The sequence below is a fragment of the Rhinolophus sinicus genome, chromosome 2 (assembly GCF_057876585.1).
Source record: "Rhinolophus sinicus isolate RSI-liver-muscle chromosome 2, RSI-T2T, whole genome shotgun sequence".
Taxonomy (NCBI): Eukaryota; Metazoa; Chordata; class Mammalia; order Chiroptera; family Rhinolophidae; genus Rhinolophus; species Rhinolophus sinicus.
In genome coordinates, this window is record NC_142502.1 from 157,838,964 (window position 1) to 157,854,355 (window position 15,392).

A 15,392-nucleotide genomic window follows, 5' to 3' on the forward strand; every position below is an offset into this window, starting at 1 on the left:
CAGAGGCCAGCTTCCTTCCAAGATTTTAATTGGACCATCCTATCTATGAGGGATTATGAAGCCAACAAAATGAGCTAAATAAAGAGATGACGGATACATTAAAGACAGCTGCCTCAGACTAGACATTCCCCACACAACAGTGTGCAGGTGAGTCAGTGAAGGGAGGGTTTTGCAGTGTCAGCAGCCAACCTCCAGCTACTTATAGACCTTCCCCCACTACCTGAGTTCTGCCCACACTTCAGTCAAGAATTAAGGGATAAATATCTCCCTACAGAAAGTGCCTGATAAACAGCATGGAGCTGCATTTCTCAGCAAATGGAAAAGGAAAATATCACACATTTTGTTGCCACAGTGGGAAACGAGAACCCAGCAACATGAGGAATGAAACGGTCTGCACAGGCCTCTACTTACCCCTGCAGGAGGAATCTGACCGCAAGAGTCCTGCAAACACATTGCCAAGAAAATGCTGCCAGATGCTGCACCAGCTGAGTCGTTTGGTGCTGTGGATTTAAAGACAGAAGACCAGCCGTGTGAGTTTGGGCAAGGCCCTTCACCTCTCTGAATCTCCATTTACTAGTCGGTAAGTGGGGAAATCACCTGCCTCGCCCACATTAGCCAGCTTGTTTGATTGTGACCGTGCTTTCTCTGGGAGCACAGGAGGAGCAAGGCATGGTGGGAAGCCAGGCCTTCCATCGTTCATTAGCTCAGGAACCTTGAGCAAGTGACTTCACTTTCCTGAGCCTCTATTTCGTGTCTGTATAGATTACAGGTTTGTGTGCAGGTTAACTGAGATGTGTGCAGAAGCATGGCTCAAGCCTGGAAGCCCTAGAAGAGGAACCAGAGAGGGTAAAAGCTACACGTGGAATGAAAACAACTCAGTTTCAAGCCAAGGGGGTGGTCCTTTCATTACTAGATTGTTGGGCTGCCAGGGCCCAGCTGGGATGTACAAGAGAATGTCTTAAAGTTTTAAGAGGCCAAGTCCCCAGAGCTCCCAGGGGATGCTGCCCTCTCTTGAGCTGTTACCTGGGATCTCTGATGACCATAGAATCTGGGCAGGAGTCACCATGGGACTAGCTCCGAGGGACACTGTGGGGCCTGCACACGCTCACCAAGTGTCCTTAGCCAGAGAGATGAAATTGCTCACTAACCCGAGAGACTTGGAGGAAGGGCTGCCTTTGAAACGCGTGAGGCCAGTTGAGGACAAACAGGAGTCTACGTCATCTAAGAAGGAACGAAGAGACAGACCTGGATGGATTCCCACGGTCTGAGAGATAATGTTAAGAGAGTCACAAGAAAGCAGAAATGGCCTCAAAGAACCCTCTGAGGTGACTCTCTATCAGCAGGATTCTGGGAAGGACAGCATTTGGCCAATGACCGTGTATGTCCTGAACTGGCCATTCTTCCCCAGAGCTTGCTCTCCAGTGAGGTGTCCTAGAAGCACAATTTTGTCCCCAAAGAGAGCATGGTACTTCCAGCACTGCCCTTTAGAAATCTGACACACTCCTAGAAAAAAGGAACTGTTCTTTCTTCCAGCACCTTTATTTTCTGGCTTGTCAGTTCTCACACCAAAGGAAAAACTGGTGGGAGAGTAGATGAGAGAAAAGGATCATCTTAATAAGTATTATGGTCTTTCTAAAGTCTATAAACAAGGTACAAGTAATTACCACTTAGATCTAGTGCTCAAAGAAAAATCAGTTCAGTTTCATTATTTCCAGCAGGGTTAATCAATCCCAAGAGGAGGGGAGGAGAGAAACAATTTCTGAATACATAAAAATTTATTACCCATTTCTATTTTATTTAATGACTGTGTGATGAGGCTTTGCCTGGAAATCAGTGCTTGACTGAGAAGCTCTGTAGACAGGGTAGGTGGCTGGGGGTCAGGAGGCCCACCAACCAGGTCAGCTCTGCAGCTCAGCTCTGCCACCAACCAACCCTGAGACTTAGGACATGTCTCCTGACCTCTGCATTCTGGCTTCAGTCCTCTACCAGTCTGCTTTGTGGAGGGTCATTTCGTTCCAGCCATGCCAATGTTCCAATGCCCCACTACCCTTCAGGACAGCCCAGAGGGAAAAGCATATACGTTGGGGCATATCAGAGTCCCTGCTCAAAGGTGTCAATAATCCAGGTCCACAGGGAGCTGATACTATACACAAGTATTTCCTGAGCGCATACTCCATGTCTACTGTGCTCAGAACTGTGGGCAAGACAGACAATGTCCTGAGTTGGATTCAGTGGAAACAGTGATCACAGAACAGAATGGAGTCCAAAGAATTATGAGGGAAAGAGAAGGAAAGAATAGAAGTCAAGTGATGCTTTGAAGGGGAAATAAAAATTAAAGACTAGGTGGGGCTGTGAAGACAATGGGTAGAAGAGGAAACATTATCATACGAAAGCATTTACTAAGCACTAAATTAAAAATCTCTGGCCATTCTCAAAGCATAGTTTTCAAAATGAGTCTTGGTCAATTGCCCTTACGAGGTGGGGAGATCTGATAAAAGGCTCCACTTCCCAAGTTCTCTCAGTGTAGACATGTGTCTCAATTCTGGCCAAGAAGATGCAAGTGGAAGCAATGTGTACAACTTTCGTGTTTTCTTTCAGGGTGGGAATGAGCCTCCTGTACGCTGTTCCTTCCTGCGGCCTAAACTGTGGATGCATTGGTTGGAGCCCCAGCAGTGGTTTGGGGCCATGAGGAGACTTTGGAAAAAGAAACCATACCAAGTAGAGGAACAAGCTCAAAGGATCCAGGGTCCCCAGTGCTCACGGAGCCACCTTACCTAGACTTCCTACCTCCAGATTTCTTTTTTGTGAAAGAAAAGTAACTTCTGTCCTAATCTCCTCATGTATGATGATCTTAGGCAAGTCACTTAGCTTCTCTATACCCCAGTTTTCTTATTTGTAAAACAGAATAATAGTATCTACCTAATATATTGTTGAGATGAAACTGAGTGCCAGACACATAGCACAATAAAAGTGTTGGTTATTATTATGTCTTATTTAAGCTACTATTTTGGACAGTTTTATTGAAATATTATTTACATACCACATAGTTTGCCCATTTAAAAGGTGGTTTCTAGTATACTTATAGAAATTTGCAATTATCACCATAATCTAATTTTAGAACATTTTTATCATCACCCCAAGAAATCTCATACTCTCTAGCAGTCACCCCCCATTTCCCCCTTCCTCCTCTCCAGCCCTTGATATGTCTTTTTTTTTAAATAGTATTCTCTTTAGTCACAATTTTAAGGGCACTTGAAGATATTTTGTGATACTCCTTGATTTGAGACAGATTTTTCCTGTCAATTTAGATTGTCTCCAAGAGAAGGACCTTAATTATACAGTAATGCAACCACAATGGACATGTGTTTGTTGGATTTTTCTTTAGCTGTTAACATGCAAAATAAGAAAGATCACTATTTAAATGTACTTTGAGTTTTCTTCTGTGTTCATTTCAATTCAATATTGCTTTTTATCAAAGTAATTAATGTAATTTTTAAAATTCTAATTGTAGTATCATGAGGTTTCTAATGAAAAACAACAGCCTCCTTTTCGGTGCTGCCCTGTTCCCTGGCCCAGAGGGAGCCACTTTCAGTTCTTAGAATCCTCTGGCATTTATTTCCACATTTTTAAATAACATGCTTATACGGCTATTTCCTAATTTCTAATTTTAGACATTGTCTCACAGAAACAGTGGCAGATTTACTCTTACACCCCTCCTCCTCCCAATTATTTGTAGTCGTTTTATACTATTTTTCTTAAATCACTTGTTGGTGTTTAAATTATTATAATTAAATGAGTAAAATTCGCAGTTGAGGTAGGCAGTGTACTCTCTTGATATTTACTGTTTAAAAATAACTTTCGATATTCCTGGAGTTAATCCCACTCCCTTCCCCCAGTGGCTGTTACTCTGTAGCTGTTATTAACTCAACCCCAAACTCGTCTCATTGTACTGACACAGCAGGTCCGCTCGTTCCATTTTCTTCTTGTCCATCCTTCCAGGGATTCCTGTCCTCCAGCTAGTTGATGTTTAGATTTGTTTCAAGCTACTAGTTTTCAGTCTTGAAGGTTGGTTAAGTCACCTCCAATTCTGGCAGATACAGCCTGCTTTATCTCCTGACCCGTTAAGATGGGCTCTTCCCAAAACCTAGACTTAAGCTCATGGAGCTGAAAAAGCACGGAGCTGCTTTGATCTAACCACCTTGCCTTGCCTTTCTCAGAGGTCCTCTCCCTTTCTATCTACTTGGAATTCATTGGGTCTTTTTTTCTCCATGTCTGATTCTAGTGAAGGGGCCACCAAAAGTGTTTCAGTGAAAAGCATTATCAATGAATATTTCCAAGCCTCAATGTACTTAGATCACAGCTAATAAAAAATAAAGCAGCTGAAAAAAAAAAAAGGAAATGAAATAAAAAGAAAAAATACAAAGCAACGAAAAGATTTTAAAAAAACAGAAAAAACAAAAAATAGAAAGCAGCAAAATGCTGCTGCTGATTAGAGAATAGCAACTTAAGACTATTAACATGGAACTTAAAAGGGGAGGGCTGAGGGCAGGACCATGTTGGGCTGGCTATTTGGATGCTGGCACAGACTAACTGAAACAGGCTTCAGCTCTGTCTAGCATGCATGGAAAAATCATTTCATATAATCAAGAAATATTAGATACCAACCCAGGGAACAAAATCAGACCTGCACTCCTTTTCTTGATCAGCAGTGTTTTTAAATTTTTGAATGCTTTCGGGTTGGGGTGTTTACCTTAACCCCACTATTCTCTGCACCTCGCAACTGCCTGGACCTGAAGATGTGGCATTTGACAACTCTAATAATCTAACCCCCTTAAATTACAGAAGAGGGGGAAAAAATCCAAGGAGTAGTTTCAAGACACCAGCTAGATGGCAATGCAAGGACAAATCCAACTCAGCCTTCCTCAGACACCACATTGTTGCTCCCTTTAACTCCATGTTTCCAGGTCTGTGCAGGCTCCCTAAGCACATACTCAGAGCAGAGTGATGGAGAGAATCTCTAGGGTTATTCCCCATACGCTGGATAAAACATTCCTGGCTCAAGACAGAACATACATAACCTCCCAGTCCCGTGACCAGAAGATGAGTGCACCATCTTCAGTGTCTTGTTCCAAACACTGTGGACATTCAATTCTAACTCATTTTCCAGGCATGTGGCTGCCATCTTTCTCTCTCCTCACTGAAATATAATCCTTTGCCCAAACACAGTACGTTGCAATCCCTTGATTAGATGTCAGCATTTGGTGACTGGTGGACTTCTGAAATAATGCAGCTTCTTCATGGCTGGGTTTCCCAAGTGGGCAGTGCGTGCCCAGGTAGATGCCTCTTGCAGTGTCTTTGGCAGCCAAGAGACAAGCCTTCCACAACAGAATTAGAAATGCGTAACATCTGTACCACACCTTCCTCTACTTTCCTTAACTCCTGTTGCATTGTCTACAGCTCTCGTTTTTACATTAATATTTAGAAAGATTAAATTTATCATGTGTGCATCTCAGGTTCCTAACTATATTTTAAGCCTCTGAATTTAAAAAAAAAAAAAAAAAGGTCTTGGAGACGCATTGCTGGGGGTCAAATCCCAGCTCTATTAATTTTGGTTCTGTGACCTTGGCAAGTGACTGAAGCTGAGCCTAGGGGTTGTCAATCTATGAAGCACAGAGAATAGAAGTACATACCTACCTTTCAGTATTGTTTAAGAGGAGCCTTTTGAGGAGCCCAGCACACTACCTTACCCTTTTCAAAGTATTTAATCGTGCCAAATTGTTCACCCACATTGTAATATCAAGGATTCAATGTGGAAAGTCTATTTCCATGATTGACGTGGCTGAGCCAACATTGAGCAATAAAACATCACATTAAAATTGATAATATATGAGTACTCATTGTTATGTGAAGAAAAAAATGAATAAAATACATCTTGCTGGATGGATGATGTGTATTAAAATTTCAGATCAGTGGCTAAATTGAAAATAGTTGTATTGTCTTAGATTTAACTACCCTTGATTTGGTTTTAAGCTATCTCCATTCAAAATTATTCATAAAGTGAAAGTGACTGATAATCTTAACTGGGAACTGTCAATAAAATTCTAGGAAATAAACACAATAGTAATAGTGTGATAATACTGGTTAATTGCTATGGTTTTGTTTACTGATTGATTCTGAATTCAGCCCATTGTTGTGTTAGAATAAGAAATTGTCCACTGACAGCTTTTGCCTTCTTCATTTAACCATTTAATGGAGCGTATAGTTTTTATCGCTTTGAGGTGAACCAAAGGCGGCAGCAGTGTAGTCTTCTATTCACCAAGTCTAGAAATAAGAGCCGTTTGGTCCAGTGAAGGCTGCCAACATCCCATACTGTTCATGCCACTGCTGAATTTCCCACATAGCTGGATGAAAGGTGTGTGGGCACTTCTGTTTGGACAAACTACAAGCCAAAGCAAAAATAAGCTAACGCCCATTGAGTCTGGACCATGTTCTCAACGTTGTCAGCCACCATGAATGCTGTGCATGCAGAGGTGGGGGAGCCGCGAGGCGAGAGCTCCCCACTGCCCTCCTGAGAGGACAGGAGGCATTGCTACCAGCAATGAGACATTGTTGACAAGAGACTCCTTCCTCTGATACCTGCGCACTCACACTAAAATGTTCAGACATCTGAAAACTGGCAAAATAGGGAAATTCTGCAGCAGAACAATGAGAGAAAGCAGCAGCCTATGTATCAAGGAGAGTGGAGAGAACATCAGTCAGAAAACGATTATTTTAAGTTGGGTTCCACTTCCAGTTTTAGTCTAAAAATATGTGTATCATTATGGGCATTTTTATCATCTTCCCTGGCCACACCCTGTCACCTTAACCCAACACACTGAGCCTAGGAAGGCAGTAATAGAGCTTTCCTTTGTAAATGAAAACTCTCCTTACTCGCTTGTTTTTCCCCATAAGCTGATTAGCATTATTTCAGACCAGGGACTGGTTTTTCTTCTGCACACCATTTTAATCAACAGAATGTAACTAACAAGCTTAAAGAGCCACTCAGTACTGAATCAGCAGCTCATACCATATGCTGTGGGTACAAACATAACTTCCCAAAAAAGCTAAATACAGAAAGACCAAGGATAGAAGATGCATTGAATACTCAAGAAGTCTAACAGGATGTGCTTAGTATGTGGAACATAGAGATTTTAAGAAGAAAAAGTTATTCTTTAAATATATATCTATCCTAAAACATCTTTCTTCTGTTCTGTTACAATTTTTACCCTCAAAACAGTATTTTTAAGGAAAAAAATCAAATTACAAAAACAATTGCATCTTGGACGGATTCTTAGTGCTCACTTTAAAAAAAAATGCAAACCAATATAATCTCCTGTATAAATTTAGATGTAGAGTTTATGAATTACGTGTAGCATAATTCCAAAGTAAGAATTTTTGTATTTCCATCTGCTTTTTTCTTATGTCTCTTGTTGACTTACATTTGTTTTCTCTTCCATTTTATTATTGAAATATGTTCAAATGTCCATTACTTATGCTCTACTAAGTGTACAAACTGGGTTAAGCAGATATAGGCCTCATTCTTTAGGAATTAATGCAGTTCAATAAGAACAGACATGAAAGACAGAGAAACCTGTACAGATATCAAATACATATTCTGCCTCAAAAAAATGCAAAAACTCATGTATTTTCTCAGAAAAAGGTTATGTGACCAACAGATTTCATGATAAAGTATGGTTGAGTTCACAATCTTGGATATTTCTATATTTGCCATTATTCTGGAGTTACCCAAGTTCATGTCCGAGTGAAGAAAAAAGCCACATTACAATTAAAAATTTTATATGCAACTGTCTTTTCACAGATCAGAAATTAGTTCATCTTTTGCTTTACATCTATCACTCCAAAGGGAGATTCACTGAAGGCCTGGTTGCTTCATTAGCATATTCATGTAATAAGCACGGCTTCAGTCTGAAACATCTTAAACAGGTCTATTATGTTTTTTTCATTTTCAAAAACATCTTAGGACTAAACACTAAGTGTCTTTTAGAGAAATGAATGCAGCCTGATTTATCAGAGTTTCATAGACTAGTTCTCAGAATCAACACCCCTGCCCCATTGTTGTAGCCCTCACAACTGAAACCGTGGACAGATTTCCATTTTACACATGCTTTTCTGCAGCAATCTAAACTCTCTCACAGCTAACCAGGAGATGAGATATTTCACTGGAATTTTAAAGTTGCTTTTTGACTCTGTTTCACTTATAAATGACTAAATTATTTTGTTAACCAATAAAAATGTCTGCATTTAAATTTTTCCTGTTGAGTTTGTCTTGTTCCCAAGTTTTTGATATCTAGAAAAGAAAAACTGATGTAACTCACTCTAATGATAAAAAAAGAGCACGGTAAATGAAGACGAGCATTTTAAACGGCTCATTGGTCTTAAATTTTCATTTGTAGTCATACCAAACTTTAAGTACAATTACATAGTTTAACATTATAAGCACCTGCAAAACCACCACTCAGGTCAAAAAACAGCATGCTGTAGTGCCCCAGAAGCCTTCCAGCATTTCATACCCCTGGGCAGATAAAACCACTCAGACTTGTGAATGACAAAAACTTGTATTATTTCTTGTCATTTGCTTACTGTTTTGAAGATCCCATCTATGCTGTGTAGCTGTAGTTCATTTTCGTAGCTGGGTTGTTCCCATACTATCACATTCTTGTATGTGCCGTACGTGGCACATGTGTATAAGCATCTAGACTATGCACCTAGGAGCAGAGCTGTGGGGTCATGTGTGTATTTTCAGCTTTACTAATCATTCCCACCAACAGAGATGTCGCACACCCTCACCAGCAGTGGGCATTGTCACACTTGAAAGGCTGTGAACCTGGGAAGGGAGTCCTGAGGGGTAACTTAGCATGGTTTTCATTTTTCTGACAAGTGCTTGAAGACCTTTTCATGTGTATGGACCATTTAGAGTTCCTCTTGGGTAAAGTCCCTGAATTTTTTGAAAAACGAGCTTTGAGATACAATTCACATGCCACACAATGCACCCATTTAAAGTGTAAGGTTCAGTGGCTTTTAGTACATGCAAATACGTGCAACCATCACCAATTTTGGAACATTTTCATCTCAAAAAGAAAACCCATACCCGTTAGCTATCACCTCCCCAGCCACCCTCATCCCTGCCTGCCAGCCCCATGCAACTGCTAACCACTGTTTCTGTACTTTCTCTATTTGGACTCACGTGAACGGAATCATATACTCTCAGGACTGGCTTCCTCATTGTTTCCCAAGTTCATCAAAGTTGTAACCTGTAATCAGTACCTCATTCTATTATGGCAGAGTAATATTCCATTGTACGGATATCCCACATCTTGTATATCCCTTCATTCATTGACATTAGGGTTAGTTCCACTTTTTGCTATTATAATACTGCTATAAAATTTGTGTACAAGTTTTTGTGTGGACATGTTTATTTCTCTTAGATATACTTGTATACCTAAGAATGGAAATACTGGGTCATATGGAAACTGAAGAAATGCTAGACTGTTTTCCAAAGCAACTGCACCATTTTACTCTTCCAGAAGTAGTGTATGCGAGTTCGTTTCTCCACATCCTTAATACTTGTTACCCCACTTTTGATTTTAGATATCCTAACGGGTATGAAGTGACAGCTCATTGTGGTTTTGCTTTGCATTACATGATGACATCCTGCATCTTTCCATGTGCTCATTAGCCATTTGTATATCTTCCTTGGAAAAATCAGATCCTTTGCCTTTTAATTGGGTTGTCTTTTTGTTACTTAGTTGTATTAAGACTCTGAAGTATCTGTTTTCTTAGTAACGTTATAGTTCTTTATGTAGTCTGGATATAAATCCTTTAATATTTTATGTGGTACCAATATGTTCTCCCATTATGGATCTAGTCTTTTCACTTTGTGATGTCTTTTAATGAAAAAAAAAGTTAATTTCAATATAGCTAAGTGTTCAAATTTTATGGATGGTGTTTGTGACTTAAGAAATCTTTCCCAGGGCCGGCCTGGTGGCTCAGGCGGTTGGAGCTCTGTGCTCCTAACTCTGAAGGCTGCCGGTTCTATTCCCACATAGGCCAGTGGGCTCAGCCACAAGGTTGCCAGTTCAACTCAAGTGCCCGCAAGGGATGGTGGGCAGCACCCCCTGCAATGAAGATTGAACACGGCACCTTAAGCTGAGCTGCCGCAAAGCTCCCTGATGGCTCAGTTGGTTGGAACGCGGCCTCTCAACCAAGGTTGCCGGTTCAACTCCCGCATGGGATGGTGGGCAGCGCCCCCTGCAACTAGCAATGGCAACTGGACCTGGAGCTGAGCTGCACCCTCCACAACTAAGACTGAAAGGACAACAACTTGAAGCTGAATGGCACGCTCCACAACTAAGATTGAAAGGACAACTTGACTTGGAAAAAAAGTCCGTGAAGTACACACTGTTCCCCAATAAAGTCCTGTTCCCCTTAAAAAAGAAAAAAAGAAAGAAATCTTTCCCAAGGCCGAGGTCACAAAAATATTTCCCTTATTATTTACTATAGAACTATAAAACTAAACACTAAAAGCTTAGTAGTTTTGCCTTGTACATTTGGGTCAAAAATTCACTGGAGTTGATTTTTGTTTGATATGGAGCAGGGATCCAAATTCATTGTTTCTATATAGAAACGCCATCATCCCATCACTATTTATTGAAAAGACTGCCCTTTCCTCCCATGTTCAGCAGGGCTCGTCACTAACTTTTAACCTCTCCATCTCTTTCCTTTAAAACAAGAGGAGTTAGACTAAGTCAGGGTTCCCAATATAAAATGTTTTGTTAAAATCCAGATTCTAAGTCTCCCCACAAATTGGGGATGGAAGAAGGGCAGCAGACAGGATGGAGGATGACTAGGCCTCTGGATTCATAGTAAGTACCCTGGCTAATGTGGATGCAGCCAACTCCTGCCAACACAGAAAATTATTTCCCGGTATTATTTTCTATAGGACACTAGAGAAATCACTGGAAATAATTTTCATGGTTTCTTCTGGCTTTAAGATCTTTCACTTTTATAAAGCCTCTGGGCTACTTATTTCTTCCCCACCATGTGGGAATAAATATGTGTACGAGTCCTGTTACAAAGAAATACAATGCACATCAAATTTCACAAACTACATGATTTTATTTATAAAACTCAACATATTGCCTACTATTGCCCATGTCCATTGAAGTAGTCCTCAGTTACGACTATCATTTGTCAAAATAAAAATCTTTGAAAACACACTCAAGTAGAGCAAAGTATTACTAAAGATTTTATTAAGTTGATATCCCATGGGCATCAATTGCCAACACTATGGAAAAGAGGTTAATATAAAACAATACAAAAGGATTACAAACAACAGCTTGTCAGTATTATGTTCATTCCATTGGTGGGATTTTCTCACGTAGAAACCTTTATTCGCGAAATGATTTTATTTACAAACCCATTATTCTTTGCTATCACCTCAGCTTTCAGCTGTTTTAACTTTAATGTGATGTCTTCTTCCGACATTTCAGTCAAAGGCATTTGCTTCACCTTGCATAAAAACTCCTGAATAATTTTTTCACCTTCCTGAAAAACGTGAACATTCCATTAGTCCTTAAAATACCTTTTCTAAAAGTCACATTAAATAGTAATGCATTGTTTCATTAAATTTCCATCTCAAAATGCCATCGAATATTTAAAGAACATTCTTTAAATTTTAAGCGTGTACTGTCTAGAATATCCAGTTGACCCCTGAACAAAGCGGAGGTCAGGACTGCTGACCTCCCCGGGTAGACTCCAATCCTTGTGTAACTTTTGACTCCTCAAAAACTTTACTATTAGCCTACTGGTGACCAGAAGCCCTACCCAAAACATAAACAGTCAATTAACACATATGTTAACATATGTTATGTTATATTTATTATATACTGTATTCCTAAAATAAACTAGAGAAAAAAAATGTTAAGACTATCATAAGCAAGAGAAAATACATTTACAGTATTGAAAGAAACCCATGTATAAGTGAACCCATGCAAATGTAAACCCATGCTGTTTAAGGGTCAACTGTATAGCAGAGCCCTTAGTTGACCATATTTCTTCATAGGAGACCATTAAAAGGATATTCAGCTGCTAATGTATTTTCAGCTGCTAATGACAAAGGGGCTGAACACATATTAGCAGTTCCTAGATCCCTCAGTGTTACAAATGATAAAAGCTTAGTCTTCCGGGAAAAAAGAATACCATAAGGCATAAACAGTAACTGAAATTTAATACTCATACACAGGATGTTTTTATTTATTTTACTGCCCAGTTATTGTCATTCTAAAGAATGTTTATTATTTGCTGTATGACCTTATCCACATTCCTCACCCATAAAAAGGGGAAAACAGTATTATTACCAACCTCACCGGGCTGTTGTGAGAATTAAAGAGTTAATCTGTGTAAAGCGCAGTGCTGGGTAATGGGTAAGCACGGTGTAAGTGTTTATTATTGCATATGTAGCAGAACTAAAATATCTGCCTTTCACACAGGAAGCTATTAGGTTGGTGCAAAAGTAATTGCAGTTTAAAAGGTTAAAAATGATTGCAAAAACTGCAATGACTTTTGCACCAACCTAATAGTTGGTAATAAGTACCCTAAAGGTGAAAGGTAGCTATCAAAATAAGATAAAGGAAAAACAGTTCTCTATTAAACAAGTGCACTTTTGTCTCCCCAGCTTAAATTTTTTTCAAAATACTTTGTAATTAGTATTATCAAAAGTACATCATTTCTGTTCCAACTGGAAACTACAGATTATCTAAAAGAACCTTCCTAATCCCAGATCACTGATAGCTGTCGTGCTGATACCACGACCATTTCCAACTGAACATAGCAATCTTCCATATTTAAAACTGTTAACAAAACTATAACCCATTTTTCCTGCTTATATGGGTACAACAGATAAAACCACACTTTAAAGCTCAAAAACCATACACATCAGCGATTACCACATCAATTATCTATCCTTCAAGTAAGAACAAAAAGTTCACTTGGTAAAAGCTAAAAGTGTGACAAGTAAGAAGTTGTCACAATGAGTACCACAGTAAATGTTACCAGGACCCAGCAGTGAACTAAGGTCCTTTTATTTTCATTATTACAGAGAACTAATAATCCCTTAATTTTTAAAAAGTACATTGGGCATAGGCTTGTACCTCTAAATCTCACCCATCACGCAGAGAAGGCCCACTTCTCCCATGACAACTGAAACATCCTGCCCACAGAGCTTTCCCCAGTAAACATTTCTCATATTCGTTATTCTTATCTCTCCAACTAGATTCCAGACAACGCGAGGGCAGGAACTATTTTTATTTCTTTGGTATTCTCTTAACTGAACACTGAGCAAGTATGCAACCTAAGTGAACTTGATCTATTCATTTATGAAGTAGTCAAAGATCTGCTGGACATCTATTAACTCCCTGGAATTATTTTAAACCTGGACTAATACTCCTATCCTCCTCCTTTTTAACTCTGGTACTTAAGAATGTTATCTTTCGGTCATGCAGACGTGTTTCCCTGAAAATAAGACCTAGCCAGACAATCAGCCCTCATGTGTCTTTTGGAGCAAAAATTAATATAAGATGCAGTATTGTATTACATTATAATTATACTATATTATATTATATAATTATATATTATTAGTAAAATAAGACCGGGTTTTATATTAATTTTTGCTCCAAAAGACACATTAAAGCTGATTGTCCGACTAGGTCTTATTCTCGGGGAAACACGGTAGTACAGAAATCAAAATGAAAGATTCTTTGCCATGCCAAGAAATGTTAAGTGAAAGCCAATAATGAATGAACAATAAATATTACAATCATATGGAACAAAAATAACTCCTCTTGTAACCTCTTGTAACAGAGGTTAAATAACTACAAAAGCAATCTGACAAACCTCTCTTTCCAGATAGCACCTCTTTGCTGCTGGTTCCATTTCGTCATTTTCTTGTGATTCTCCAATATTCTGAAACTCCTCCAGTTCCAGGGCTTTTTGTTTAGCACACTCTATTACATGCTTAGGGAAATTAGCAAGCTCTGCAACATGAATCCCAAAACTTTGATCACAGACACCTACAACAAAATTGGCAAGTGTGAAGGGTAGGGTCGGAAGAAACAACAATTTATGCAAATGGCACTTTTCCTTCTTACCTTGTCATTAGAAAACTCAATTTTGTATTATTTCAAACATATTAGCCAACTGTTTCAGAGTAACTTAGACAAAGGAATTTTAATTAAGCCTCCAGCGAAAAGTGATTATGACTTGGCACATAGTGCTATTATTTTATCCTTGACAAATGTAGTAGGAAAAATAAAAATAGCAGAGAAAAAGGCTTGACAGATAATCCTCAAAGGCCTAGGCAAATATCTAAATCCAAAAAAATTAATCAACCCAATATCTCTCTAAGGTTTTCTCATTTCCTAAGGGAGGAACTAAAGTACTAAGAAAAATAAATAAATGTAAGAGTGTCACTAATTAGGAGGTGCATTTAATTCAAAATATACTGACTTATTATTAGTGAATGGTCTGTTCTCTGGATCTACCTACAGCATTTTCTAGAGATGTTGACTCCGGAAAACTGGCTGGATAAATCTATTTAAATATTTACAATACTTTTCTTGGAAAAGTTACCTACTATTCTTACATAATCTCATTCTGATTCTGCAAACAAATGACATTGGAATTTCTTTTATTTTTTAAACATTTATTTAAGTGTGTTTTTCAGGATCCATCAGCTCCAAGTCAAATAGTTGTTTCAATCTAGTTGTGGAGGGCACAGCTCACACTGGCCCATCTGGGGATCGAACCGGCAACCATGGTGTTACAAGCATTGCACTCCAACCAACTGAGCCAACCAGACCCTGACAATGGAATTTTTGACCCAAATCACTAATAAACTTATAGACTAGGTAGGTGATCTCCATCCCCATTCACAGAAAATAAACTGACTTAAGACATTACTTCCAAACATTTAATACAAATGATGCGAAGTTATTATGGAGCTTCCATTTTTGCCTCAATTATGTAGCAACTGTAAATTTTGGGGGTGCCTAGTAATGTACTCCATGCATTCTTGAGCTGGATACTTTGCACAACTAAGACAAACAAATAAAAATAAAACAGAAGCCAGTGTTTGATAAACAACCACAGTGAAGGACAAACTTTTTCCTACCTTCTCGGTACTTCACCTGGCCTTTTTTAAATATTCTAAACCCATTTCTGTATCATACAAAACACAATGATTTATAAGCAAACCCTCAATTTCATGCTAAATGCCAAGTCCAACTAAAAGTGTCTATTTTTTGTGTCAATAATAATGTAAACACAGTAACTCAAAA

The 15,392-nt window shown here is 39.0% G+C and overlaps 1 protein-coding gene across 1 annotated transcript in view; it reads right to left on the minus strand.

Moving 5' to 3' along the window:
- Positions 1–11,292: 11,292 nt before the first annotated feature.
- The window catches only part of MSH2 (mutS homolog 2), a 61,502-nt gene continuing 57,402 nt past the window's right edge, over positions 11,293–15,392 (minus strand). Inside the window, exons 15-16 of the mRNA XM_019748649.3 lie at positions 13,951–14,126; positions 11,293–11,604 (exon numbers count right to left, since the gene is read on the minus strand). Of these exons, the coding sequence (XP_019604208.1) occupies positions 11,434–11,604; positions 13,951–14,126 (347 nt within the window). The 3' untranslated portion in view covers positions 11,293–11,433. The remainder of the gene's footprint in view (positions 11,605–13,950; positions 14,127–15,392) is intronic.